A 25,267-nucleotide genomic window follows, 5' to 3' on the forward strand; every position below is an offset into this window, starting at 1 on the left:
TGCCCTGTTCTCTGTGAATTTATGTTTTCATTTTTATTTCTTATTTTCATTATTGGATTTTGTAAATGACACGCAGTGCAAATGTAAAATTGAATATGTTCAAAAAATTTCATAACTGAAATTCCCTACTGCATGAATCATTAAAAAACCTTAACATTTGTGTTTACTAATCATACTGTCTAGTAATTTATTAATTTTCTCAATTTACTATTTAAGAGCGTTGAATAATATAGCTATTAAATTACTTAACCAAAACATTTATCATTACTAACGCCTTAATGCTTTACTAGTCTATTTTTTTATCCTACCTTTTGCTTAGGAAGAATGGTGAAGTTTAGATCTTTGAGGACAGGACGATCTGTTTCATCATATTTAAGTGACAAATTATTGAAAATTATCCTTCCTTCTTCCGGCCATGTAGGTGACGGTTTCTTATCTGCAAATCGAACAACATTGACAAGTTTATATAATATCACTTAATCAGTAGATTGGTTTTTAATGTAACATCATAATACATTCGATTTTTACTGGAGAAAATCTTGTGAACTCGTTTTTTTATAATGAAAATATCCATAAAGTCAATTTTTCAGGCAATTCTCATGATGATATAAACGTAAAATTTCAGTTAGGAACAATAACTTACTGATTTGCACACAAATTTAATACAAGAGTCTTCAGTTGTTTAATTGTTTCCCCGCGATTCCAAGGCATTTTAAAACTATACCAAAAAGAACACGCAGTAAAACGCATGGAAAACTAAACTATAAGATCAAATAGAAATAAGTTGGCTACAGTTAATGAAAAAAAAAATATTGTTGTGTCGTGAATATCATATTTTTATAGAGTTTAACAAATACGTAATTATCTATATATTTAAGTTTACTTAAGGGCGCCGCCAGCCCGGGAACACACACGGTGCGCAGAGCTACAGGAAAAAACACGCGATTTCAAAACTACTCAAAATATCCTAGTAGCGTCTGTTAACGAAAATAATTTAAGAATTTTCTGAGGGCCAAAAAGTACTTTTGATTCCGGATTAAGTTTTTAAACTTTGTTTTTAGAAGTGTGAAAATGGCTAAAAGGCGTGTTTTCGGAGTAATTTTTTGGCCTAAAACAACCGGTACAGATTCTTTAAATTACGTAAGGGACTTGCATTACACCTTTATCTTGATTTCTATGCCATATAATTACCTATAGGGTTACCACTCAAATTTCACTGTTTTCCTGTGACAACGAGAAAACAGCGCGCTAGTTCAAAACCTTGCACTTAAAGGCTATACCGCCCTAGAAATACCAGTGAGCGTGACACTTATCATCCCGCCTCACTTACACACCTACACCCGACCAGACGGGGCCCTTAATACTCCGTCAAATATTTTCACTTTTAATTTAGGAAAAAAGCTGGTTAAAAATAACCCAGGAAGATTTGTAAATGTATCGTTCGTTATCTTCGTAAATTTACGGGTACTGGAATCATTTACTTCGAACATGAATCCACAAGACTAATATTAGCAGGTGATCAAAACATTCAAAAATTGACAAATACGACTGTAAAAACCCACCAATTTCTTCCACAAATGTGTTTACGCTGTTTATACCGAAACTACATCTCGTAAGTTGTTTCTTCCAAGACACAGTTATCTGAAATTATGAAGAACTTTTCGATTATTTGAGGTTGAATCTCCGTTGAAAAAGTCCGTAAATTTATTGTTACTTCTAACAGTGTACGCAATCAAGTGGCAAACAACATCAAACATTTACAGTTTGTCTACAAAAAATTTTACTGTTGAAGTGAAATTGTGTTGGGGGCGATAAGAGTAAAATTTCAAGGCCAAATTTTAGTGCAACGTTTTACATATGACATTGTTGTAAAACGTTTCTGACGCGAAAACGAAAAGTATAGGTACTTGCAAAAGATATATAAAGAGAGCACTATGCTATAAACGTTGCTGGGTACGTTTTCGTTTTCCTCTTTTTGTGCGATGATTCTTCGCCCATCCCCCCCCCCCCCCCCCAAAAAAAAATTGAATCAAAGAGAGATAGAAGAACGAATAAATAAGATCAGAGAATGTGCGTAAGTGCTTGTTTCAGAATATACATATAGATTTCCTATACATTCAACTATGAATGCTTTGAATTTTATATTTGTTATTAGCGCGCTCACGTTCCTCCTTGTTCAACTAGCAGCGTAGAGAGCACTGTTGATATAGTCTCTGAATTTCCCGCGTAGATAACGCCACCTGTTATGAATTTTATATTTCGTTCAGAGATTTGGCGTGTTACAAATTGCAGAATAGTTTGAAGAAACTTTAACACGCACAGTTTTTCTTTCTGTATGGTATGAGTATTTCAAACGTGAATAATATTAATTGTTAACTAATAATTATTAATCGATCAATTATTATTGATATCCCGAGGAGTTGTTTTGTAGTAATATAATTTTGTTAGTTCATGTTCATTAATTTATTTTTATATAAATCACATTTCTAATAAATACAAAAAAGGTAAGTAAGGATTCTTAAATACTCGAAAACGAAATTGAAACCAAAAAACCCCGCGCGCTTTCTTATTTTTAGGAAATTGTTTTCTTTCTCTCTCTCTCTCTTTCTCTGACATTTTACCCCTTACAATATACTTACGATTCAAGGTTTGATTTGCCAAAGAAGTTTCACTTTCTATCACGTGGACTGAGTTACACGCGCTCTTTTGTTGAAAATTGTATTATGTCCGATGTTTAGAGAAAAAAAAAAGTAGCGTGGACTGATGTACTGTGTACAAGCGTGCAGGTGGCAGCACTGACCGGGCGGCGACTCAAGCGCGGGCTCCTGCTCCAGCCGCGTGTACTCGAGCACCCGCTCCACGGAGGTGAACTGGCTCACCAGCTGGGTGGACTGCCGCACCCCGTACTGCACCATGCCCGTGAGCATGAGGGCCTGCGACAGCGCCAGCCCCACCGCCGCGCCGAACGTGCCTGCGAGCAACCGCCCTGCTCACCACCTCCACGCAGCCATTGCACAAGTCAGGCTCTTCTGGCCAAATATAACACATGGTATCTCTGAGCACAGTTCTGTGAAATGCATTTAGGGTTTTCAAGTAGTTTGCCTGTAGTTTAAAGTTTAAATGGTTTTTTAGGGTAGCATAATGAAAAAAAAAAACCTGTAAATTATCGTGAACAGTTATTTGGGTTAGGTTGGCGACATTAAATGTACTTTAATCTGTTTGTGGGACAATAAAGAACCATTTATTTTAGTAAAACCAAATATTATATATATAAACTTATATACAAGGCTGTACACATAAAAAAGGCTCCCACAGCCTTCCAAAAAATACAGTTCGCACTGCCATTGAAAGAACTGGAATTGATAACAATCTAATGTGATTCAAAGCGAAATCTGACTGTTAGAAATGGCCTGAACCAAACCTGGCCTCCGGAACCAGGTTGTTGTCCAGTTGTGTGACTGTCGACTCACCCGCGGGCGACAGCAGGAACGTGAAGGTGATGGCGGCGATGAACAAGTTGCTGGCGTTGTCCAGCCACAAGCCGAAGGCGGTGTTACACGCGACGAACAGGTACCAGGCGGACGTGTGTCCGTCCTGAAACCCCAGCATGGGATCATTTTCATAACTGAACAAGTGAGAATACTTCCTATGCAACAGTCAAGAACAAAATATATTAATTATTTGGCTAATATCGTACACCACAACAGCCTGTTATTTGTCCATGAGGCGCCAGACACTTAAATTAATGGTTTACGCAGCTAAGTTTATTTATCATTAATGTCTTAATATTGGGAAATAAAATAACGAATTTTAGGTATATTTGAATTTATAAATCTCACCAATTAAGTCTAATACTATTTTAATGTGTTTTAGCACACACTCATTTGTTGAAAATCATTAAAATGTAGCTTTCTCATGTAAAAATTTCAGAATCACATACAAATACTGTAAGATATAATGAAATGAAATATTTGATTTTTAACAAAAATGGAAAATATACCTTGAAATGTTTTAAAATGTCTTGTCCAGTAAGTGCCCGAATAAAAAAGGCATGCTCACATAGTATCTTTTTAATTATTTTGCTGTTCCCCTTGATCAATTTACCAGAAATATTGAAGTGACCATTTAATTTATGGCACCTTTTCAAGCAATATTTTCTTCAAAATCTTATTAACTTCATCGTATCACATCTCGCTCGTAATTTTATTCAAATGTGTTATTAATAACCATACCCTCATTCAGTTCATCATCTTACATATCTAACAATTTATACTCTTAACGCTTACAAATTTAAAAATCCCTATTTTATAACATCAATATTATACCGTATAGACATCAAAGACACATAATCGACTAGCATATATATATATATATATTTCTTAAGAAAAAAACTTTTTTTTCACGTGTCTTACTTAAATTATTTTTATAACTTTGGTACTAGGGCTTCGCTTTAAAATTGACAAAGCAAGCTTAATGACTTGAGGGCTGGCGAAATTTGCAAGTATCTAGATATTGTGCTTTATTTAAATACAGATAATCATGTGCTAAACATATTTTTACCTTAGAGTAACATTCATTTTTAGTATCCAGTAACATTCATTTGTATTAAAGAGTAACAACAATTTTAGTACACAGTACATTGTGTCTGTTTTCTGCAGATGTTTTATTACTCTTATGATAGTAGTAAAATCATTTAATTAAATGATGAACAAAAGCTGGCAGGTAGGTGAACATTAAACCTGCGGTGATGTGGCCTACCTGGTATTTGTCGAACTCCGTGCAGACCATATCCTGGGCTCGGCACGCCCGTATTGTTGATAAGCCGTTTATGGAGGATGAAAGTTGCGAAAAAACCGGACTACGGGCTGCAAATAACAAAGAAAAATATATTATTTATTAAATAAACAAATAATTATTATGTAAAATATTATAAATGTGAATTTTAAAATATATGTCACACGTGGTTTATGTACGCAACAAAAATCAAATCGGAGAGATTTTTTTTTGGCTTGGTGCTGTTTTGGTGCATGAGACACTAAGAACTGGCAATAGACCAAACTGAGTCAGCATCAACCAATGTTGCAGTGGCTGGAAACTAGTTCTTATTAATAATGTGCAGAAATATATTCGGCTCATAAAACATTCTAAAATTTCATATCAAACTAACATTTACTGCTCAACTTTAAATACTTGTGTGAAATCAGATAACAATTTTTTTATAATATTATCTGTGACTATACTTACTAATTCCCTCTAGTCTTTTTAAACTTCTTGCTGAAGATATGTAGACCATCCTCATTGCTACAAACAATGAGAGGGTTATGACCATTGGCACAATCATTATGTAGTTGGCAGTCAGAATCATAGCAAGTATTCCAACCATCAGCAGGAATATCTGTAGAGAAATAAAGGCTAATATATATATTACAATATCAAATCTACATAAAATACGTGTAAACCAAATGAGACTAGATATAAATTAATCTGAAGACTTGTTCAGTCAACAAACATGTTATATAAATCTCTCTAGAGTATAGCATTATGACTTATCAAGCTAGCGTCAGTACGGATTGAAACACACTGGTGCAAACAGGAACATCCGTAAAGGTTTAGAATTTCACGTATTAACTCGATGTACAATGTAAATCAAGCTTAAATGGTTTTATATTGTTTCATTTGGCAATCAGACAAAGATGAGGAACGTGACTTAATTTTATGAGCCTGCAGACCAAGGGAGGCCTCTCATTGGTCAGCGAAGAAACGGCAATACCTCGAGTACGCACAAGTTCAGCCTCGCGTCAAATAAACTACCAAATTAGTCAAGTTTTTGGCATTTATAAATAGGCCACACACACATAAACTCACATAAACTCCCTCCTTCACGCACCGACTGTACACCAGGAATGTCTGTAGCCATCCCGAGATCTGAATCGACATTACTTTGGGACGTTATCTACTGAAACTATGATTTTTATTGATGAAGCTTTATCGATTCCTGACATTGTTAGATACTCTTATAGTTTCCACCTGTAGAATCAATAGGGGTTTTCAAACAACTTTTGCTATGGCAATCTCAGAAAGAAAACTTTTCTTGCTCATTACCAAATAATGCGAAAAGTTTAAAAACCAGTACCATTAAAATTCTTGCAAACAAGTACAAATTTAATTTTTCCTCTAAATCTCTCTTGCTTAAATGTAATCTGAACATAAAACAAAATTGTATACGCCAGTGAAAAATTAATGAATCCCTCATATATACAGTTATATGTTTTACGGCACCTCCACAACATCCAAAAGCGCAGTCGGCAGCAGTTCGTCGATCGCTCCTATGTCCTTTGAAAACCGGTTGAGAATCCTGCCAGAAGGATTGGTGTCGAAGAACCTCATCTTCGCCCTGAGTATGTTGACGAACATGGTGTTGTGCAACTTGACTGACGATCGCATGCACACATGGAACATCAGCATGCACCTCATCACCACAGTGATGAGACACAGTAGCGTTAAAACACCGTATATTTCCAGCGATTCAGATGTGGTGAGTGAGTAATAAGGGGACAGAAAGTCTAAAAAAGAATCAGTGGCGTTTCTTTCAAAGTCATACTGGAATATCAATCTCTCTTCTTCCATTGATGTCCTGCAACATAAATAATTAAAATATCAAATAAATTCCGTAAAAATATTTTAAGCAATGCTAGAAGAATTAAAAATTCAAAAACAAGTCTGTGATATGTTATTTAATGCCGTCCTTAATAATTTTCATTTTACTTAAACATTTTCTTAACAAATATAAAAAAAAAACGATATTGAGTTTTCAGCCTATAAATATATTTATTCCCATCGGAGCAACGGCAGTGATGTTGCACATAGAAAAGTAACTTTGGTATGACATTAATAAATTATCAAAAGATACATGTATGTTGAAAAATATTTTAAAGATATTGAGTGGCTTAATAAACTTTCCGATGAGAACAATTTAACTAAACCTAGAGCTATGTTTTTCACGCTAGTTTTTAGTTTTCAAGTGAGTTCTTAGGTTTGGAAAGTTTTATACTATAATATTCTTTGCTTTCACACATATATATAAAGATTTAATATTTTGAAGAAGTTATTACCTCAGATATGAAAATTGTCACAGTTATGCTTTTAAAAAAACACTAACCGACATCACAGTTATAATTTGATTATTTCAGTACACATTTTAACACACATCTCAATTAAAAATGTATACTAAAATTAACTACATATATACTACAGAACCGGTATATAAGAAGGATAAATTAGTTTGTTAAATAATTTACAATTTTTAAAAACAAAAAATTAAACTATTAAATTAATTTTTTCTAACAAGTAACTCAATTAATACATCTAAATGATAACATAATCCTAGTCTACTGCTGTTCACCAGACACTAGCCCAGAAGTCCACACCACTGATGACCAACTGAATGGCCAGCAAAACGAAAGTCACTAGCAAGAGGAAACATGTGATTCAACCAGCCTTGGCATAGCTCAGGTATGTGTGCCACTTGATGGAGCTAATGATATCACTCTACTAATTTACTGTTTCTCACCAGACACTGGCCCAGAAGTCCACACCGCTGATGACGACCTGAGAGACGAGCACCACGAATGTCACTAGCAAGAGGAAACACGTGTTTCCTCCTGCCCTTGCATAGTTCAGGTATGTTTCCCACTTTATAGAACCAATTGTCTGTGATTCCTCCTCCATCTCAGGGTCTACGAACCCATCTGCTGTGAGATAACTGCTCTGCAACAAAAATAATTAATAAAAGAATAGTCTCTTACAGTATTTTCTATAACAGTCTACTTCGGTTACAGCTTCGTAATACATAATCTGTGTTTTTTTTAATATAATTAAACGAAAGTCCATCCATATACTTTTGGGATTGATAATTTTTTGCCTTCTTAAAATGTTATATCGTTTTTTGTTTCACTAAGGAAACAAACTGAATAACTAACATTTACTATGCATAAATCCTTTTTTAAATGTTTTTTATAAATATTGTCATAAACTAGCAATATCATTTTTTCTTTCAACTATGTTACAACGTTTATTATTTTCAATTATTTTGTAATTATTATGTTTTGTTTTCAGTTGCCAGACTGCATATAAGGAATGTGGTTAATACGTACATGAAAATCACAGAATCCTGTGGTTTACTTACAGAAAAATAATGCAACATATAACTAGTGATCTTAAACATTCATTTAATAGTTCCAGCAGTATTAATCTCTGAAATAATCCATTGTATTTATCACAACCCTGACTGTTAAAACAATTTTAGTATTTGTTAACACTGTCCTTTTAGTATCTAAAATATTCTTTCTGTTTTAATTCTTAAAATTACCTCAACATAAAACGATTTACACTGATGGCTTACTTACCGTCGTAGACATAATAGATAAAGATGCTGCTCTTTTTCTGAAGTATGCCTGGCTTAGAACAAGAGATTTGTTTCGTTCATTTTCATTTACTTCTTGGACAGATTTTTGATTTTCTGTGGGCAGTAGTTTGGCGAAGTTAAGTCCACTATTAAGCATCTCATAGTATGTACCTTGGTTCTCTATCTTTCCCTGAAAATACATTAAAATATATTTTATTTTGTAATTTATTAAAGAGTATTATAATTTATATGTTTTACATGTGCTAAGAGGGAATGAAGAATATGGCAAAATTTAAAAGTAAATTTCCACGGGACCATTGATACCTATTTGCATACGTAAAATTTCTGGTTAATATCGAATAACTCCTAACACTTAGAGTGTTCATTCCTGCTTAAATTTGATTGTGTCTAGTAATATTAGTGTTTATCTTTTTAATAATAGTTCAGCAGTATTAATAATACGTCTTGAGCTTGGTTGAAAAGTTTTGATGTGTTAAACATGCAAACAGTTTAAATATTAAAAAACTGACAAGTGGCAAGCTCGCAAAAATAAGCATATTACTCACCTAGAACATGGGTCGAAGAAAAATGATTGTCATAAAAAATTTCAATAAGAGACTTAAAACGAATGTCGTAAATACAGTATATTTACCACGACAGTTGCAAATAAAAAAAATACAAAATCTTTCACTGTAAAACTTAGTCAGGCCGAGCTTACAAATCGACAAATTCCATAAGAATTTCTACAACTACAAATTAAGAAGTGTGTCTCCCTGCTGCCTTCGGTCAATGTGGGAAACGTTTCCAGTATTCATTGTATGGTTTGAAAGAATAAAGCAACCGCATTACCACACATAATGTTAGAGAGGGATTTGAGCAATCAATTAACCTTTTGCAAGAGATCGATGCTCCCACCAGCCTCTCGCCTGCACGAGGGGAAACGTATTTTAAATATAAGCAAGTATAGCTAAAAAAAAATTTAAAAATATTTTGTGGCAGTACGGCCGGTCAGTTTTACGACAGTAACAATAGTCATATTTAAGGAATCATATAGGTGTAAGACCGTGCGTTGATTTGAGTTGGTGCCTTACATCTTTGAGGATGACGATCATGTCGGCGTCCTTGAGGTACTGCAGCTGGTGGGTCACCAGCACGACAGTCTTGCCCCTCAGGTAGGTCCTGATGCACTGGTCGAACAGGTGCTTGCCCACGTGTGTGTCCACGGCGGACAGCGGGTCGTCCAGCAGGTACAGATCAGCGCTCCTGTACACCGCCCTGGAAGCACACGAGCCAAACATGCTTATAGCTGCTTGCCCACGTGTGTGTCCACGGCGGACAGCGGGTCATCCAGCAGGTACAGATCAGCGCTCCTGTACACCGCCCTGGAAGCACACGAGCCAGAGAGGCCTAGAGCTGCTTGCCCACGTGTGTGTCCACGGCGGACAGCGGGTCATCCAGCAGGTACAGATCAGCGCTCCTGTACACCGCCCTGGAAGCACACGAGCCAGAGAGGCCTAGAGCTGCTTGCCCACGTGTGTGTCCACGGCGGACCGCGGGTCATCCAGCAGGTACAGATCAGCACTCCTGTTCACCGCCCTGGAAGCACACGAGCCAGAGAGGCCTAGAGCTGCTTGCCCACGTGTGTGTCCACGGCGGACAGCGGGTCATCCAGCAGGTACAGAAAACCACTCCTGTACACCGCCCTGGAAGCACACGACCCAGAGAGGCCTAGAGCTGCTTGCCCACGTGTGTGTCCACGGCGGACAGCGGGTCATCTAGCAGGTAGAGATCAGCGCTCCTGTACACCGCCCTGGAAGCACACGAGCCAGAGAGGCATAGAGCTGCTTGCCCACGTGTGTGTCAACGGCGGACAACGGGTCATCCAGCAGGTACAGATCTGCGCTCCTGTACACTGCCCTGGAAGCACACGAGCCAGAGAGGCCTAGAGCTGCTTGCCCACGTGTGAGTCGACGGCGGACAGCGGGTCATCCAGCAGGTACAGATCTGCGCTCCTGTACACCGCCCTGGAAGCACACGAGCCAGAGAGGCCTAGAGCTGCTTGCCCACGTGTGTGTCCACGGCGGACAGCGGGTCATCCAGCAGGTACAGATCAGCACTCCTGTACACCGCCCTGGAAGCACACGAGCCAGAGAGGCCTAGAGCTGCTTGCCCACGTGTGTGTCCACGGCGGACAGCGGGTCATCCAGCAGGTACAGATCTGCGCTCCTGTACACCGACCTGGAAGCACACGAGCCAGAGAGGCCTAGAGCTGCTTGCCCACGTGTGTGTCCACGGCGGACAGCGGGTCATCCAGCAGGTACAGATCTGCGCTCCTGTACACCGCCCTGGAAGCACACGAGCCAGAGAGGCCTAGAGCTGCTTGCCCACGTGTGTGTCCACGGCGGACAGCGGGTCATCCAGCAGGTACAGATCTGCGCTCCTGTACACCGCCCTGGAAGCACACGAGCCAGAGAGGCCTAGAGCTGCTTGCCCACGTGTGTGTCCACGGCGGACAGCGGGTCATCCAGCAGGTAAAGATCAGTGCTCCTGTACACCGCCCTGGAAGCACACGAGCCAGAGAGGCCTAGAGCTGCTTGCCCACGTGTGTGTCCACGGCGGACAGCGGGTCATCCAGCAGGTACAGATCAGCGCTCCTGTACACCGCCCTGGAAGCACACGAACCAGAGAGGCCTAGAGCTGCTTGCCCACGTGTGTGTCCACGGCGGACAGCGGGTCATCCAGCAGGTACAGATCAGCGCTCCTGTACACCGCCCTGGGAGCACACGAGCCAGAGAGGCCTAGAGCTGCTTGCCCACGTGTGTGTCCACGGTGGACAGCGGGTCATCCAGCAGGTACAGATCAGCGCTCCTGTACACCGCCCTGGAAGCACACGAGCCAGAGAGGCCTAGAGCTGCTTGCCCACGTGTGTGTCCACGGTGGACAGCGGGTCATCCAGCAGGTACAGATCAGCGCTCCTGTACACCGCCCTGGAAGCACACGAGCCAGAGAGGCCTAGAGCTGCTTGCCCACGTGTGTGTCCACGGCGGACAGCGGGTCATCCAGCAGGTAAAGATCAGTGCTCCTGTACACCGCCCTGGAAGCACACGAGCCAGAGAGGCCTAGAGCTGCTTGCCCACGTGTGTGTCCACGGTGGACAGCGGGTCATCCAGCAGGTACAGATCAGCGCTCCTGTACACCGCCCTGGAAGCACACGAGCCAGAGAGGCCTAGAGCTGCTTGCCCACGTGTGTGTCCACGGCGGACAGCGGGTCATCCAGCTGTACAGATCTGCGCTCCTGTACACCGACCTGGAAGCACCCGAGCCAGAGAGGCCTAGAGCTGCTTGCCCACGTGTGTGTCCACGGCGGACAGCGGGTCATCCAGCAGGTACAGATCTGCGCTCCTGTACACCGACCTGGAAGCACCCGAGCCAGAGAGGCCTAGAGCTGCTTGCCCACGTGTGTGTCCACGGCGGACAGCGGGTCATCCAGCAGGTACAGATCATCGCTCCTGTACACCGCCCTGGGAGCACACGAGCCAGAGAGGCCTAGAGCTGCTTGCCCACGTGTGTGTCCACGGTGGACAGCGGGTCATCCAGCAGGTACAGATCTGCGCTCCTGTACACCGCCCTGGAAGCACACGAGCCAGAGAGGCCTAGAGCTGCTTGCCCACGTGTGTGTCCACGGCGGACAGCGGGTCATCCAGCAGGTACAGATCTGCGCTCCTGTACACCGCCCTGGAAGCACACGAGCCAGAGAGGCCTAGAGCTGCTTGCCCACGTGTGTGTCAACGGCGGACAGCGGGTCATCCAGCAGGTACAGATCCGCGCTCCTGTACACCGCCCTGGAAGCACACGAGCCAGAGAGGCCTAGAGCTGCTTGCCCACGTGTGTGTCCACGGCGGACAGCGGGTCATCCAGCAGGTACAGATCATCGCTCCTGTACACCGACCTGTAAGCACCCGAGCCAGAGAGGCCTAGAGCTGCTTGCCCACGTGTGTGTCCACGGCGTACAGCGGGTCATACAGCAGGTACAGATCAGCGCTCTAGTACACCGCCCTGGAAGCACACGAGCCATAGAGGCCTAGAGCTGCTTGCCCACGTGTGTGTCCACGGCGTACAGCGGGTCATCCAGCAGGTACAGATCAGCGTTTTAGTACACCGCCCTGGAAGCACACGAGCCAGAGAGGCCTAGAGCTGCTTGCCCACGTGTGTGTCCACGGCGTACAGCGGGTCATACAGCAGGTACAGATCAGCGCTCTAGTACACCGCCCTGGAAGCACACGAGCCAGAGAGGCCTAGAGCTGCTTGCCTACGTGTGTGTCCACGGCGGACAGCGGGTCATCCAGCAGGTACAGATCATCGCTCCTGTACACCGACCTGGAAGCACCCGAGCCAGAGAGGCCTAGAGCTGCTTGCCCACGTGTGTGTCCACGGCGTACAGCGGGTCATACAGCAGGTACAGATCAGCGCTCTAGTACACCGCCCTGGAAGCACACGAGCCAGAGAGGCCTAGAGCTGTTTGCCCACGTGTGTGTCCACGGCGTACAGCGGGTCATCCAGCAGGTACAGATCAGCGTTTTATTACACCGCCCTGGAAGCACACGAGCCAGAGAGGCCTAGAGCTGCTTGCCCACGTGTGTGTCCACGGCGTACAGCGGGTCATCCAGCAGGTACAGATCAGCGTTTTAGTACACCGCCCTGGAAGCACACGAGCCAGAGAGGCCTAGAGCTGCTCCCCTCGCGAGCTCGCGGCGACACGGACTGGACCGGCGCGTCTCTCACCTCGCCAAGTTGATCCTCGCCCTCTGGCCGCCGCTCAGCGACACCCCTCGCTCGCCGACGATGGTCTTGTCGCCGTGAGGCAGCAGCTCCAAGTCCCTCAGCAGCGCGCACGCTCGCACCACCTGCTCGTACCTCCTCTTGTCGAAGGCCTCCCCGAACAGGATGTTCTGCCTGACGGAGCCCACGAACAGCCAGGGCTGCTGAGAGGCGTACGAGAGCGAGTCGTCTGCCGCGACACTCCCTCTGAGCAGGGGCAGCTCGCCCAGGATCGAGAGCAGCAGCGAGCTCTGGGGAACATGTCGTCGGTTACTGTTGGCGAGTCTGGACAGTTCGTTGTTTGGGGGGGGGGGGGGTTAAAGAATTACATTACAATTGACACTAACACACTGAAATTTGGGCCTACAGTAGTAGTAGCTGTATGTGACGTGGCTTCTTACACAGTAACATGCTGTATTCACTGATATTTTGTTAATTATTTCTAAGATCGTGACAACGGGGATTATCCCGCCTATCACCTATCACTACCTGCGTCCACCATTAGTCTGCTTTATAATAAAATAATATAACTTCCAGCACTTAAACGTTCTTTTATGTATACTAAGTCAGAATATAGTGTTTGCATTCTATATAAAGTTTATCTGATTCATATCAGATCTGCTGAATTCTATAAGTTTTTTTTGATACAACACTAGGACTTTTTAAGTTCGGGATCAACATTCACTCAATTATGTAAATTTCTTACGAGGTAATTAAAAAATTAATGTACCAAACCTTCAATATTAACCATTTTTGTTATTTAATAGTAATTAATTTTTCTATTGCACACAACATTATAATCCTAAGAATTTAAGTAAGAGATTAATTTACGACATGAACTAATGACTGTAATGTACCAAAACAGTCGGTTGGTTATTATTTACCTTTCCAGATCCCACAGGGCCAATAATAGCACACAGTTTTCCTGGTTTCACATTTAAGAATATATTATGAAGGGTGTCGTACTCCAGTGTCGTTTTCCATTTCGCACTTCCGTTAATTATGGTCACTCCAAGTTGTGTTGTTTTCTCCTTAATCAAGTTTGTGCTTTGACTTTCTTGCAATTTCTCACTAATTTCTTCATGTAGCAGAAATTCCTGCCAAAAAATGTTTACAGTACTATTAGGTATTATTAAGAAACTAGGTAGTTGTAAGACGCCTAAGACGCCCATTAAAAATGATGAATATAACAAACCATTTAATTAGAGCTTTTAACCGATTACTTTAGCACCAATAAATTAATTGAACACAAAAGAAGAATCCTATATATATTTACGCTCATCACTGTCTTAACGATCGCATAACGCTGTAGACTATAGAATTTTTATTGCTCTTTGCTAATCTGTACCTCCTAGCATTGCACAGAGTCCGTGGCGCAATTCTGTTTTCATGCTCTTACATTGTAAGATTTTCATTGTTCTTTGCTAAACCTGTTCCTCCTAGCATTGCTGCCGAGTCAGTGGCGCAAAGATAATATTTAGACTACATCTTGGTGTTGTATAAGTCATTTTCCTGCACATCTTCGATGAGTTAGTATCTGAAATGTATGATTCTGGGTGTGAATGATTATGAGTCTGACCAATACCTTCCCATATACATGACCATTATCTTTCCGTATGTATGCCCATTATCTTCCCTTATGTCGTTCTGTGTTTGAATGATTAATGTCATAAGATAGATGAAAGATCTTTTCTTTGATGCTGAAATCACATTTATATGCAATGAAATATGAAATACAAATTTTATTGTTCAATATATCTTCACTGTATGTGGCTTTGTCACAATCAAGAGTTTCAAGTCAAGTGAAAGCGTATATTGAATTAATCAACAGCAAGAAAGATTATTAAATCACCAGATACAATTAATGCGCTTGCAATGTGTTAAAAAATAAAATAAATTCGTTTTTTTTTATAAATATTTCGTGTATATTAAATTAAAGAGTTTGTTATATTCGTCATTTTTCAACGAGTGCCTAGGCGCCTTACAGCTAACTAAAATTACGTATGTAACTAAAAATGAATTTAAAATTTAATGAAATGTTTTTTAAGTAACACTTCTTTGGACGCGTTATGGTAAATTGATAAGAGTGAATTATTATGATGCGCACGCAGGAAAAAATGACAGGATGAAAATTGGCTACATACAAATTATACATAAGTGAGGTTATGTTACACTTTCTAGGCACGTTATGAAAAAATAATGACAATGAATTTATACATTGCGCGCGCAGCATGCAACGAATAATTAATAAGATGAAAAAAGGCTACATACAAATAAAATATTTTTAGGTAGCTACTTATAAATCATGTACCTTATTTTTTATGACTTATATTAAATACTGGTCTATATAATAAAAACAATTTTTAATTTTGAATATTAGAGATAGATTTTGTGGTTATAATTTTTTTCATGAATATTTATGTAAGTGAGGCACAAACAGTAAAGATATATTGAACAATACATTATGTATTTCCTATTTCGTTGCATATAAATGGGATTTCAGCATAAAAGGAAAGACCATTCATCTACCTTATGATATTAATCATTGAAACACATAACGACATAAGGGAATATAATGAGCATACATATAGAAAGATAATGAGCATACATATGGAAAGATAATGGTCATGTATTTGGGAAAATAATGGTCATGTATTTGGGAAGATAATGGTCAAACACTTAATTATTCACACACAGAATTATACAATTCAAATAACACAAAGAATCATGCATTTAAGAGACTTAACTCACCGATGGTGTGCAGGAAAATTGTTTACCTAACACCAAGATGTAATCAAAATATTATCTTTGCTCCATGGACTCGGCAGCAATGCTAGGATGAACAGGTTAGCAAATAGCAATGAAAATGATATAGCTCACACCGTTACGCGATATTTAAGTCGGTGTTGAGCGTATCTATATATAGGATACTGTTTTACATCCATCCAATGAGCCAATCACTACTTTCTTAAATAAAGACCTTTTTAAAAACTATTTACACAATGTCTGTGTATATGGGATATAAATATTTTACATTTTATGTTTGGAAAATACTTAATGTAATACGATACATATAAATTTTAATAAGCACTAGACAGTCATAGGCACATATCTCTCACAATAATTCTGTGAAGTGATATTTATTCCAAACAACTAGAGAACTGAAAGCATTTATTTCTCCGCAAATGCTCCTGCAGAACCCCCAATATGTGCATAAATGTAATATTTAAAATGATATGATGTATAATACTTAAGTTCGATCGGAACTCACTTGTATTCTGGTCACAGACACTCTTGCTTCGGCTCCCAATGACAAAGCCATTGGGTAGAAAATAGCCAATGTTAAGTTCAAAACATTTAGAAACTGCCCCAGCGAAAATATCTGAAAAAGTCAGGCAATTCGAAAACATTTTAATGTTAACTTTAAAATATAACTGTGCTGCAGTTTTATATACGCACGTCATATTTATACATTATGTCCATTAAGTAATGTCCCAGTAATAACATTTAATAGTATCAATTGTAAGCGTTGTAGAGCGTCGGTTCAAGCTCACAATTATAGAATAAATCAACAGTATAAGCGCATGCGCGAATACTGCTTTATTGTTTTCTCGCTTGCAAAGTAAAAAATGGCTCTTTCCCCTATTAGTAGAGGGTGAACCTGTAAACAGGATAGAGGCCAGCACCCTTGGAATCTCTTTGTACGAGAGTGGTTGAACATGGAAGTCCCTGACTGTTGGATTGGTCGTAATGGTCGAGAAGACATAGCTCTTTTTCGCTGGCCTCCACGTTCACCTGACATAACGTTATGCGATTTTTTTTTCCTTTTGGGCTTTATAAATTATCGTGACTACGTTCCACCGCTACCTAATGATTTCCCAGAGTTGAGATACAGAAGTGAAGAGGCTATTTGAAGTGTGTGAAAAATTAACTTTGGGTTAGATGTGTACCGTAGGCCTATAGGTAAAGGTGCATATACTGATCATTTCTAAAAAAAAAGACATAGCTTAGTTTACCTTCAATTTTATTATGATTTGTTGTAAGTAGTATAAATTAAACTGTAATAATATACCATTGAAACTTTGATATTCCTTTATGGACACCCGTATTACTGTACAACATGTCTCTGATACAAGTCTATTCAAGTTTATTCATGTAACATTAGTCGAATCAGAATACGAAAGTCAACTGTGAGAACTCTTCATTAAGTACCTACATTCCACTCCACAATTTTGTTGTATTCAAATACCGACTGCGACATTGTGGCTATTATTCTTACAGCCGTTTTTGTGAGCCAATAACAATATATGGATTAATAAATAAAAATGTATTAACAATTAATTTTTATTTATTCATCCATATATTTATCCATATAAATGTCTGATTAATGATTATTTCTGTCACATGAAATATATGAGTGTGTGTAACAGAAAACATTTCCTTACACGAAACACTGCCACTATGTATAATATATAACGATGTTCTTAAAGTTTTTTGCAGTCTTGTAAAATTATTTATTGAACGTTATATTAACTGAACATGACTTGTGGTCAAATAAAATTTAGTAAAAAGATAATAAACTAGATGAAAACACAGCATTTGCCCAGTTAATTTTTGTTGGATGCACTTAACGTTGCATTGCCGCATGCAAACTTTCCTTTCACCTCAAAAATGGTTCTTTCCTTTATAACGTGTGTAACACAAAACTTATTACCAAATTTTCCCACAGTTAGTTACCTGATCTGAAGTGATAACATTTCCGAACAAGTAGTACGTCAGAATGGTGCAGAATAGAGCTGTTCTCTCAGTGAAGGTCATAAACGCCAAATTAACTGCTCGAAGATAAGATGATTTAGTCACAAATTTCATCTCCATCCTAGAAAAAAAAAATAGAATGTTGTCTTCAAAGAAGTCAAAACATAAAACTAAAATTATCTAAATAAAATTCTGTTAGGATATTATTCTAGGCTTATAAGAATAAGATTCAATTTATTTTTTGTTGTAGGCTTGAACTGACCGTTGTGTGTGTTTATTAAATATACTGATTTGTATAAATGTATCATAGGTTGAATACTGAAATAAAATTAACGGAATACTTCCGCAGAGCTTAGAAGTAAATATATTTTCTGTTTATTAAAACAGAGAAAGAAAATATTTTGTACATATATTAAGTAGTTACTTGATTTAAACTAATATATATATATTTTGTATTTCAAATTAATATAGACTGATTAAAAATTAAATACATACTATTCACATATATATGCGTACGCATATTTAATTTTATAAACACATATATACACATATACACGTAATTATTCATAATCACACTTTTCATCCTTACAAAAAAAAAGGATGAAATTCTATATCTCTTCGCCTGTGAGATGTTAATTTCAAGATATCCCACCACACTCTGCACTTCAAGATTCGCACCCTCAGCTGTCAGCAGAGCTGATAACACACCCTCAGCTGTCAGGAGCTATGATAATGCACCGTCAGCTGTCAGCAGCGTTGTTAATGCACCCTCGGCTGTCAACAGCGCTGATAACCCACCCTCAGCTGTCATCAGTGCTCATAACGCACCCTCAGCTGTCAGCACCGCTGATAAACCCACCCTCAGCTGTCAGCAGAGCTGATATCACACCCTCAGCTGTCAGCAGCTATGATAATGCACCGTCAGCTGTCAGCAGCGTTGCTAATGCACCCTCGGCTGTCAGCAGTGCTGATAACCCACCCTCAGCTGTCATCAGTGCTCATAACGCACCCTCAGCTGTCAGCACCGCTGATAAACCCACCCTCAGCTGTCAGCAGAGCTGATATCACACCCTCAGCTGTCAGCAGCTATGATAATGCACCGTCAGCTGTCAGCAGCGTTGCTAATGCACCCTCGGCTGTCAGCAGTGCTGATAACCCACCCTCAGCTGTCATCAGTGCTCATAACGCACCCTCAGCTGTCAGCACCGCTGATAAACCCACCCTCAGCTGTCAGCACTGCTGATAACGCATCCTCAGCTCTTAGCAGCTCTGATAATGCGCATCAGCGCCGCTACTCAAAGTATTTGAGTTTTGCTGCGTGAAAGGGAATTTAAAAAGGTAAAGAATATTGCGTTAAGTTGGTCTGTATTATTTAAACATATAATTTGAGTACTTTCATTTGGCCTTTAAAACCTCTCCCACTCACTTTCTAGAAATGGTCACCAGATGCCCAAATGGTTTCTCCCACGCATACATCTTGATCACTTGAACACCTGAAATGATCTCGTTCATTAGTCTGATGCGTTCATCAGTTCTCACAGCAATCTTCTCCCTTAGATCGGCAATCAGCTTGCTTATGTAACCTGCAAAACAAATATGTTGATGTGAAAGATTCGGGCGATTTAGACAACAGCTTAACGGCAACATGGCAGCTTGTACGTAATTTAAGAACATCAACTCAGTTCTCAAAAGCCGCGTTTGTTATTTTATTTTTTTGTCATTTCTATCCTGTGAGATATTTTTTTTAATATATCACGATAGCTCTCTTGTATATTATGTTTCGTCTAAAATTCTTAACAGACATTTACTAAATATTTTTAAGAGCTACAAAAAGCCTGTGCAAGTGTTTACAACTGTAATCACTTGCGTAAAATTTCACAACTCAAAAATAATATTTAATAAACATTCAAGAGATCTATTGTAATAAATGTACTGGAAATCTCTGTGATCTAGATATATATAAAAAATTATTGTTTGTTTATTTGTTTCTCGCGAATGAGTTCCTAAGCTATTCATCCTATTGCGATGAAATTTGCACACTTAACCTTCAAAACACGAGGAAGGTCACTGTCTAGGTGATAGTTCAATAACACCAACACTTAAAGCAGTATTTAAAGTTGTACGCGAGTAGTATCGGATGGTTACCAATAAAAATGTTATGACAGTTCCTTTTTACTATGCCTCGAATCATAATTGTGTCACAGATAGAAAGAGAGCTAGAGAAAGAGATAGATATAGATAAATAATAGAGATTGATATAGAGAGATATACTGACAGATAAATAAACATAGTGAGATATATGAAGATAGAGAGATAGAAAGATATAGATATATTGAGATAGCTAAAGAGAGAAATATAGTGATAGATATAGAGGGATGGAGAGGTAAAATGAGATAGAAAACTAGAGAGAGATATAGATAGAGATAGTGAGATATAGATAGATTCTTTGTATATGTGTACATTCTTCAAACAAAGAGGAATTACAATGCATGACGAGCATTAGTTAGTATCAATATAAATAACATTAAATATAAGCACAGCGTGTTAGAGTGAGCCTTGCACAGTTGTATAACCACCACGTGACTGCGACAGATATAGAGACTCACTTACTCTGCACAGGCACCGTCTGGAGAAGAATAAACGCAATTCCTACAAACGCAGAGACGCCGAGGGAGCGCCACAGGAAGTACGTCACCACGATGACCTGCAAAGGCGCGATCCATATGAAGTGGAGGAACGGCATGGCCATGTCGAAGCGATTGACGTCGTTCGACATGAGGTTCACCAGATGACCCGTGGTCGTCTGTTGCGACGAGCTCTTGTCCAGTTTCATGACCTAGAAGAGACACAAACGGAACTGTTTCCAAGAATCTATATACTTAATACAATTATTTGGACATATGACATTGAAGTTGGCCTCTGTTTGTCATGGAAAACATTCAAGAATGAAAAAATAAGAAACCCTTGACAACACAGCGAACAGATGGACACAAGGATGAAACTAGAAAGTTATTATGGACAACACAAAGACTACAGCACAGACGAACACAGTCAAACTTTGAAAATCAGACAGAACAAGAATTCTGTGGATGGAAAATAATCATTGAGAAAATAACAGCACAGATGAACATAGTGGACTAAAAACGACGATACGGTTTCAACAAGTACATTAAATGCAGACATACAAGAAAACTGGACAACACAGCAAACATACGAACGAACGAATAATGAAAATAAACAGGTATCATGGACAACACAACGACAACACCGACGAACACTGTAGGCTTCCTATGAGAAAACAGTTTTGACGTTTCGGGAACTGGCATCTGTTCTCATCAGGCCCATGAATCATTTAAAGATCGTAAGAATCGATAGGTGTTACCGTTTAAAGTATTTTGACAATATCAGATAATGAGATTCACAGTATTAAATGACAAATTCTAATTATTTCTGCAAAACACGTAAAAATTATACGATATCTCTAAGTCCAGATGACAATACTACGTCTATTAAGTCATAAACTGAAAGAATTTACCATAACAGACAATAAACAAAAGGATACATGTATTCTACTTCCTAACAAATCGAGCTTATTAGGACATGTAGCATAACTGAGACGTGCAATCAGGAGGCAGTGTACCGCAGTAAACTCAGCTGATGGCCAGAACTTGAAGGTGATGTACCTACCTTTCTGTACATGAGCGAGCAGCAGGCGACCCGCACCCTCATGCCCACGAAGCTGGCGCTCATGTTGGCGTGGTGCTCTAGCAGCTGCGCCACGACGCCCGCCGCCACCATGCCTCCGCCATAGAGCAGGGCGTCCCGCCGAGCCATGGAGCTGCCGACCACGAAGAACTCCACGACTTTCTGCAGCAGCAGCGGCTGCGCTACTCTGCAACCAGGCGCGAGCTCTTTTCATGACGGACGGGCTATAACTTGGCGTGGGGTGCGCGGTACACTCTGCTCGAAGTAAGGTCTGGCTTTGTTGACACGCGCGGAAAATAACAATTCAACACGCAATCGATGCAAGAAAATCATGGCTTTTTTTAAGCAAACAAGTTGCAAGACGTCACCAACCCGACAACTTGAAATCGTAAAACAGTTAAAAACGAATTTCTTCCTGGGATTCTTTTGTTCATTAATGTTTATCATATAAAATTTTCAATGATATGATATAAAAGTGTTATTTCCTTTCACTGCATGTAAGTTTAGAAAGTGAAAAAGTCACGTTGACAATATAAATATCATCGTATTCTTATATACACATAACGTATGGGTCTTTAAATGTTATAGGAACACACCACTTCTAATATGGCCGTTGAGAACGTAAGTCAAGACGCAAGAAGTGGGAAGTTGAGCAATACGTGCGATGCGTTATTGCCCCTTGCGTAACTTATAAACCGGCACTCTAAAATGTGTTTGGCAGACGTTTTGCGATTCTTGCGTTATTTAGTTTCTTGCGTAGTTTATAAACCCGTCCTGAAATCAGATTGAAAACAGAAGCTTAAAATATGTCACTTGTGCGCATGATTTTATCGCCATTATTTCGAACCTCCTGAATCACAATTACGCATAGTGCTGTCTTGTTCATGGGATATGGTCGTGATCGTAGAAGTGAAACTTATATACTTGTTTTGTGCTACGGATGCATGGCGCTACAGTCAACGAGAACATTGTAAGCAGGCATTTGTCTATCATATTGTGGCAAAAATTATCGAGATATTACAATGCCCTGGTAATTTTTAGTTTAAAAATAAATCATCGCAATTATTTAGTTAAGTTATTCACGATAAATGAACGTTAACTGGACCATATAATGTTTGCAAATTTATGAGTTGAATAATAACGTTCACAAGCTGCTGGTTGGTTGTCACATAAGAATAATATTTGAAATATTTATTAAATCTACAAATAGGCATAGGTTTTTTCAAAAGCTTTTACAACCCCATCCTGTATAAACTTTGATTCGGTGACTAAAACATAATGGTGTGTTTTACAATTACTGCACAATTGTAAAACACACCACTATTGATATCAATTAAAAATAAAATCGAACATTATATACTTTTGGGAGGAAAAATTCTTTGCGCAACTTATTTGGCAAAAAAATTTAATCTGGTAACTTTGACTATTGACACTGTAAAACCAATTACTTTGCTAGCTTAGCAAGTTATTTGTTTTAATTGACCATATTTTCAAATAACGTGCTAAGTTAGCAAATAAATCTTATAATTGTATAACCAGTAAAATTTACACTATTGAAAATATTTTTGCCACTAAGTCTTACAATTTTTTTTCCTTAAAAGTAGAGCATGTTTGGTTTTATTGTGAAACGTTGTCAATATTAGGGCCTTTTATAATTGCAGAGCAAACATATTCTAGGTAAGAGTATCTAACAATTAGGCGTGAGGTGAGGACTAAAAAAATTCAGGCTGTTTATAAATTTAGCTCTGCGCGGGTTTTGACAGGAATGGTTATCAGCAGCCAAGTACAAAACTTTCAAATCATCTTGAACTATTTTATATACAAAGCACTTACTTGGTTACGACGCAGAATATGAGATTCAGTACGCCACTGAACACGAACTGCGGGCCGAAAGCTCTGGCAATTGCTTTCAGGAGACTTGGTTTCTTCCCTTTAGCTTTTGAAATCTCTACTTCATTCATCCAGTGGCTGTAAAAAATAATAATTGACACGGCGAGGACGATGTACAAATATTTCTCGAAATTATTGCGTAAAAGAACATTATGGTAATAAGAAACGTTTATTTTCACTTTCTTTAAATGGTGTGATTGTTAATAATAAATGGCATGAAAGAGCATGGTATTTAATTTTTTTGTTGTTTTACTAGCATCATAATATTTAGTGGGAAATAGCACATAACATTTTTGTGTTAATATGAAATGTTTTTGTTAGTTGGTTTTTTATTTTTATAAAAGTTGGTCCAACTCATCTAGGAGGTGAAAGATATCTTGAAAAACTGTAGCAAAAAAAAATCTTGCTTTGCAGTTCAAATAAAAACTGCCAATTTCAAGCATTTGAAGCATTTTACACTTTAGTGTAGCTTCATTAAGCAATTTACCAGCTTTTTCTTATTTATTCATTGGATAGATAAGTTATCAAAATAAGAATTTTTTCATTCGAGATATGTACTTTACTGTGAGAATGATATTTTTTGTTGCAGGTTTGCGGGAAAGTATTTTCCTGGATTAATAACATATTTTTGGTAAATAATTATAGTTTTTTTTAGCTTTTCTAGGACTCATAAATATTGTTCTTAGACAAGGAAGTTTAATTTTAAGTAACTCTAAGTTTTTAAGTGCTAGTTTAAAGCACACCAGGTGACCTGAAGGAGTTATGAAATGTTTGGATCTAATCCACTCTCTTTTAGTTTTAAAGAGAGAAAATATACATTTGCGAAATATGAGGCAAAACAGTCATTCGTGACATTAATTTAAGATATTTTAGTTTACCTGAGTCTATATATTCAGAGTATTTTTTTGTGTGTTTTCTTTCAGAAAACATTTCTCATGGGAACAAATGTGAATACACCAACACGAAAAAAAAAAGTAAGTAATCGATTTGGATTCGAGACTAGTTCAATCCTAGAAATGGCAAGCGTCACGCCTTTGATAATCTGGCAGTGAAGGCTATTCAAGCAAATGCATGACAAAGTAAAAATCGAAGTGGAATGGCCAAAATGTTTACAGTTCATGATATTGCAAGATCGTTTTCATGGCGTTTATACAGCATTATAATAGTGGTGAATAACGGTTTTTTAATGTCAACATGATATTAATAAATACGGGATGTATGAGTTGTTCTTCGTTACTGTAATTTTGTTTTGTAAATGAAACTAAATATTTAAGTAGAAGAACATTTTTTTTGTAAATTTGTACATTTGCGTGAAAATAACTGTCTCACTACAAAATAGTGTTCGGATTTTTACCTAGTCATTTATACTTTGTGTTGTGCCAGTACTTCCAATAGTTATCCCAGTACTTCCATTCCCTGAATAGCTTTCAAGTATAAACTGCGCAGTTAATATAAGAATGATACAAAAAATAAAGTAAAATTGTTGAATATTCGATTATCACTTCCATGGTTTAAAAAAAAAGGATTGAATGAAACATAGTTTAAAATATAAAATGATGTGTCAAATTTAAGTAATAAATAATCTGTATTATCTCGAAAAACGTATTTCATATATTCAAAAATAACCATGACTATGTGTTGAACATAGTTACAATATCTGTCTTTCAGTATTACAAACCAATTTTTGCAACTGAT

The 25,267-nt window shown here is 38.8% G+C and overlaps 1 protein-coding gene across 3 annotated transcripts in view; it reads right to left on the reverse strand.

Annotated features, from left to right (window-relative positions):
- LOC134538527 (ATP-binding cassette sub-family C member 4-like) overlaps positions 1 to 25,267 on the reverse strand; it is a 45,589-nt gene that overhangs the window by 14,688 nt on the left and 5,634 nt on the right. For 2 of the 3 annotated variants that reach the window (XM_063379932.1, XM_063379940.1), the window contains exons 4-20: positions 23,516 to 23,650; positions 21,665 to 21,869; positions 20,588 to 20,813; positions 19,404 to 19,560; positions 17,960 to 18,098; positions 16,494 to 16,604; positions 14,107 to 14,319; positions 13,187 to 13,473; positions 9,496 to 9,679; positions 8,406 to 8,594; positions 7,571 to 7,767; positions 6,280 to 6,634; positions 5,245 to 5,395; positions 4,759 to 4,865; positions 3,471 to 3,594; positions 2,801 to 2,971; positions 309 to 436 (exon numbers count right to left, since the gene is read on the reverse strand). In XM_063379932.1, coding sequence (XP_063236002.1) covers positions 309 to 436; positions 2,801 to 2,971; positions 3,471 to 3,594; positions 4,759 to 4,865; positions 5,245 to 5,395; positions 6,280 to 6,634; positions 7,571 to 7,767; positions 8,406 to 8,594; positions 9,496 to 9,679; positions 13,187 to 13,473; positions 14,107 to 14,319; positions 16,494 to 16,604; positions 17,960 to 18,098; positions 19,404 to 19,560; positions 20,588 to 20,813; positions 21,665 to 21,869; positions 23,516 to 23,650 — 3,079 coding nt within the window. The remainder of the gene's footprint in view (positions 1 to 308; positions 437 to 2,800; positions 2,972 to 3,470; positions 3,595 to 4,758; positions 4,866 to 5,244; positions 5,396 to 6,279; positions 6,635 to 7,570; positions 7,768 to 8,405; positions 8,595 to 9,495; positions 9,680 to 13,186; positions 13,474 to 14,106; positions 14,320 to 16,493; positions 16,605 to 17,959; positions 18,099 to 19,403; positions 19,561 to 20,587; positions 20,814 to 21,664; positions 21,870 to 23,515; positions 23,651 to 25,267) is intronic. The other variant, XM_063379948.1, reaches the window with a different exon arrangement.

This window comes from Bacillus rossius, chromosome 1, assembly GCF_032445375.1.
Source record: "Bacillus rossius redtenbacheri isolate Brsri chromosome 1, Brsri_v3, whole genome shotgun sequence".
Lineage (NCBI taxonomy): Eukaryota > Metazoa > Arthropoda > Insecta > Phasmatodea > Bacillidae > Bacillus > Bacillus rossius.